The 5,252-nt window shown below is 46.4% G+C and overlaps 1 protein-coding gene across 1 annotated transcript; it reads right to left on the bottom strand.

Moving 5' to 3' along the window:
* Window positions 1–396: 396 nt before the first annotated feature.
* On the bottom strand, window positions 397–4,596 carry GHSR (growth hormone secretagogue receptor). Its single transcript, XM_028101067.1, has 3 exons — window positions 4,492–4,596; window positions 3,348–4,273; window positions 397–1,150 (listed from the first exon to the last, which is right to left on the bottom strand). The coding sequence occupies exons 2-3, from the start codon at window positions 4,141–4,143 to the stop codon at window positions 846–848; spliced, it is 1,101 nt and encodes a 366-aa protein (XP_027956868.1). The 5' UTR covers window positions 4,144–4,273; window positions 4,492–4,596; the 3' UTR covers window positions 397–845.
* Between the last annotated feature and the right edge of the window lie 656 nt (window positions 4,597–5,252).

Here is a 5,252-nt window from a genome sequence, read left to right as displayed (position 1 = left end):
ATAAGATTAACAATAATTTTACATATACTCTAGAGCTACACTGTCCATTATGGTAACCATTAGCCACATTTGGCTGTTGAACACTTGAAAGGTGACTTGTGCAACTTGAAGAACTGAATTTTTTAATTTTAATTCACTTAAAATTTTAAAATTATAGTAGTTTTAGTTATTAGAAAACTTTTAGGTGTGTTTGGACAACTTAGACTTACGAGTCTACTTTTTCATCTACAAATTTTACGAAACCTAAATACATCAAGTATTACTGGTGAAAACTTCATGTCCAAATTAAGGTGCGCTGCAAATGTAAAGAACATTTCAGAGACTCTGTGCAAAAAAAAGAATGTAAAATTCTCATTAATAAGTTTTATATTGACTACTTAAGTACCTTGCATTATATTTCTCTTAGACAGCACTGATCTGGAGCTATATGAAAATTTCTAGTACTTAAAAGTTACGTTTTAGAATGTTTTACTTTAATATCATTCTCTTAATCAAAAATTTTTATCATTGTGAAAAAGTAAATCAGATTTAGCATTTACTTAGTAAGAAGTGCCCTAAATGCTCTCTGCACATCCTCCTTTCTCCAAATTGCAAAATCCTTGCTAGCACCAAAATGCAAAATCATAGCCAGTGAGTATGCAGAAATAGTGTATGAGGGCACTGATGAGTGTGCAATCGAATCAAACTGCTCACACACTACAAGTTCTATCTTTTCTTTCCTCCCAATTGTTTCCAGAGCTGTGTGTTCTTAATTCCAAAATTAACCTTCAACTTTTTCCCAAGTTCTGCTGTGCTATGTCTTCTGGTTTAGAAGAAGCGATGACTTTGCTCAGCAATGTGGTTGGTCATGTATTAATACTAGATTCTGTCCAGGCCCGAGAACTTTCATCCTTCAGAGTGGAGAGCTTCCTCTGGGAGAAGGGTTCAAATCCCAGAAGTCTGAACACTGCCACCCGGTACTTCTTGGACATGATGTTGTACAGAATGGGATTGATGGCAGCGCTGAGGTAGAAGAGGACAAAGGATACAAGGTTGCAGTACTGGCTGATCTGAGCAATCTCCAAGGAGCCCGGCTCGAAGGACTTGGAAAATAAGTATCGCCCTACGTGGAAGGGCAGCCAGCAGAGGATGAAAGCAAACACCACAACAGCTAAAAGGACAACAGGAGAGAGAGTGTGAGCTCAAGAAATGTCATAGCAAGGCACATTCTATTTTGAAGACGCAGCTTTGTTTTGATTATGTTTAGTATCACCATTAACTTCAGAGAAACATTATGTTCTGCTTTTCCCTATTCCTACTTTTAACCAAGATTGGGTCTGTCTGGACTAACAGTTCAACCATTTTTGTTGAGCTTCCCAATCATATCTGTTTAATGACTACTTGAGTGATTTTGTGACCAAGTTGACATTTTGACTCAACAATTTATTCACAATAGTCCACCATTTCACACGTGTTAGATACAAACAAGCACATATGAAGTACAGTGGTTATACTCAACCACAGCTACATAACAGAGTTTCCTGGGGGCACAGATTCCTTGTGTGTAATACAGACTCACAAAATTAGTATCTTTAGGAAGGAGACCAGGACACCACACCTGCTTTTCTCTTTTCTTTTTTCTTTTTGAAGTTTCACGAAAGACTGAATTTGCAGTCAGGATTGAGAACCACTGAGATGGATGATACTTTGCCACCTACTGATAGACATAAATAAGTTATAAAAGACCATAAAACCCACTAACATTAATTATCATCCATCTGAGTCTTCATTTTACCCAGGTTAGATTATTTTTGTCCAAGGCCTCTGAATTTCTACATTAAATTTTCAAAATTCAGAAATCAAAGGTAAAAATAACAGAAAATAATACTTCGGTCCTTGTACCACTTTAGTGTTTCCCTCCATAAGGTCAAGGCAAAAGAAAATTAACATCGGTGTTGAAACACCAGTGAGGATAATTAACAGCTTAAAAATAAAATTGGAGAAAATTATTAAACTTATTCTCAAAACGAAGTTGCATAGTAGCAACTGACTGCCACGGTAGCAACATGAATATTAGAATCCCCTGGAGGGCACTAGCAGGTTTACAATCTGTTAGTCATATTCTGAGAATCACTGGTCTAGAAAATAAAATTTTTTACATTCTTTGAAAAAACAGTATCGCTTTAATATACAGGATTCCAGGAACTGTAAAATGACAAATACAAAATCAACCTGGAACGACTTCTAAGAAGCACTAAATATGCAAACAAATACAAAATGTTGGACTATAATGAGGAATAATAAAATGTACAGATTCTGGTTTTGAAAAAGCAAATTGAATTAATATTTTTGCTTGGATGTGAACACATTTTGTATTACTTCACTTGTACCAAACACATATACTTAAATTTATGTATTAAATATGCAGTACACTCCAGTCATAAAACCGCACCTAGATGTTCTTTGAAGGACCACTTAGGGTGGGATAGTAAGTCCTGTCAGCTTACACAAAGTCTTTTTTTTCTCATGCTGGGGAGAAGCCCACGTATCTTAGCTTATCCTAGTTTATCCTAGACTATCCTACAGGCAGAAATAGATGGTCTTGGAAGCAAATGGAGACTCCAGCACTGATTTATCATTGACTTCCTTTCAAAGCTATATAAACAGCAGCAAGGTAAACAGAATGGATGCAATTATCTGAAAAAATGCAGGTCAGAAAGCATACCACAATACTGAGAGAAAAATGAATCATCTCTGACAGAATTATCCACATTGATCATATCTTTGTTTAAATTCACCACAGAATACTTTCTAGATCCAATGCCTCCTCTTCCCCCAACCCCATACATGCTTTTTAAATGCAACTTAGATATCCACAAATTGAGGCAGGAAGGTTAACCTCACCTTTAACACTTAAAGACCACAGTAGACTTTTATGAACTATCTCAGTTTTGAAGCAATGTCTCTGAGCTGATAAAATTCATTTAAGGGAAATACAAAGGAGGGGCATCGTTCCCTGAAAAGGGAGACATTAGAAGAAAGAGACACAGAGGTAGAGAGCAAAATAGAGAGTGAAGACAGTGATAAAGTGGGGCGGGGCGGGGGGAGACAGATAAAGAGAAAAACAGCAAAAAACAAAATACACGCGCACACACAGAGTGAGAGAGAGACGCATACACCACGGAGAAACTAAGAAACCAAAGAGTGAGCTCAAGACGGAAACAGGAGAGATCATTGATAGACATGCAGATAGAGACCGAGAAAAACAGGGGAAGGAGGTAGAGGCTCAGGGAGAAGGGGAAAGGAGGGAAGGCAAGGGGAGAGAAGAGAACCCGGGAGAGAGAGCTCGAGGGCGCACTGAGACCCACCCAGCATTTTCACGGTTTGCTTGTGGTTCTGGTCCCTTAGCGAGGCGCCCACCGCCGCCTCGCCCCGCTTTCTTCGCCACAGCTTCCTGCCGATGAGGCTGTAGAGCACAGTGAGACAGAAGACCGGCAGGAAGAAGAAGACGCTGGATACCCACACCATGACGGTGAGCAGTCCGGAGCGCACGGCGAACTCGGTGGCGCGACACTCGTTCGTGTCCCGAGGGTCGGTGCCGTTCTCGTGCTCGACCCCGACCAGCACGAAGATGGGCCCGGCGCTGCAGAAGGCCACGGCCCAGATGACCAGGATGACCAGCTTCACCCGGCCCTTGGTGACTACCACCTTGGCCCGCAGCGGGAAGCAGATGGCGAAGTAGCGCTCAACGCTCAGCGCGGTGATGGTGAGTACCGTGGCGTAGGTACAGCTCTCGCTGACGAACTGGAAGAGTTTGCAGAGCAGGTCGCCGAAGTTCCAGGGCCGGTACTGCCACAGGCGGACTAGGTCGAGGGGCATGCAGAGGAAGATGAGTAGGTCGGAGAAGGCCATGCTGGACAGGTAGAGGTTGGTGGTGGTGCGCAGCTCGCGGAAGCGCGACACCACCAGCATGGTGAGTAGGTTGCCCGCGATGCCCACCACAAAGAGTGCCACGCAGGTGGCGGTGACACCGGCCAGCAGTGGCGCGGGGAAGAGCGGCAGGAGCTCGTCGGTCAGCGAGTCGTTGTCGGGGGGAGCGTCCCAGCCCAGGTCCGGCAGCGTGAGGTTGTACCCCGGCTCCTCGCTCGGCGTCGCGTTCCACATGCTGCCGGCTCAGCTTAACTGGCTCTGGGATGCGACTGCGCTGAGAAGCTGGCCGCGGCTGGCCCCAGAATGTCCCCTTAGGCGCGGGAGAGTGCGAACGAGGAGCCGGCGCTGGCTCGCAGGGAGGATGCTTGGAGATGAAAGAGAGGGAAGTGAGAGGCAGAAGCTCAGGGAGAAAGTGAGATTGAGAGCTTGGGCGAAAAGGGGGGGGAAGGGAGGGACACACACACGCACACGCACGCACGCACTGGTGGTGAGGACAGAATGACCCATCGGTCTTTCTGGCACCTCTGTTTTTCCCCACGATCTCCCCCAAACCTAGCCCCTAGCTGGCCCGTAGTCGCGTACCTGTCACCGGGACAGCCCCACCAGTCCTGCCTCGCCTGCGCGTTCTTGCTCCAGCCGCATCTCGCAGTTCCTAAAGCGTCCTGGCGCGCGGCGGCCTCGGAGACCCCGCACTGCGAAATGAGAGCGAAAGGAGCTCTCTTTCCAGCCTTGGGCTCTGTCTGGTTAGTGTGGTCCAGAAGGGCAGGTCACGCCCGGGGGCGGGGATGGTGGGAGTGGCGGGGAGAACGCTTTAGTGGCCAGCACCCGAGTTCTTCCTCAAAAAGGGCTAAGGGTTGGTAACGGACCTGGTGGGGAGAAGAAGCGATCGTGCCCTACTGGACTTGCAAAAGGGAGATAGGACGGGGCGGGGGGGTGGGGGGGGGAAGGACCTAGTGTTTGTGTTCCGACCTGAGAAGAGACCGGTGCGCCCCTGGGAAGAACCTCAGGCAGTTCTAGAACCTATGGTCGTGTTAACCAAGAGAAAGAGGCTCAAAGTCGTGTGACCACTTGTCCAAGGTCACACAGAGAGTTGGGGGTTCAGGGACTAAACTTGGGGCTGGCTCCCTCCGGATTTGGACTTCTGAGCGAGAAGGGCAAGATGTGTGAATAAACTCTGTTCTGAATCCCAGCCCTTTGTACTGTCCTTCACGTCGGCGGTGGTAAGGGATATGTTGTGTAAGAGATTACTTTGCCTTCGCAAACCTGGGGTGGGGGGCGGGGAAGGAGGAGCAAAAGGAACGGGACCTGGTGGGAGCGTGTAGCAGGCAAAGGAGGAGGAGCAC

The sequence above is a fragment of the Eumetopias jubatus genome, unplaced genomic scaffold, assembly GCF_037043125.1.
Source record: "Eumetopias jubatus isolate StellerSeaLion01/CBP00866 unplaced genomic scaffold, mEumJub1_p1.0 scaffold_1, whole genome shotgun sequence".
NCBI lineage: Eukaryota > Metazoa > Chordata > Mammalia > Carnivora > Otariidae > Eumetopias > Eumetopias jubatus.
This window is presented reverse-complemented; position numbering and strand designations above follow the sequence as displayed.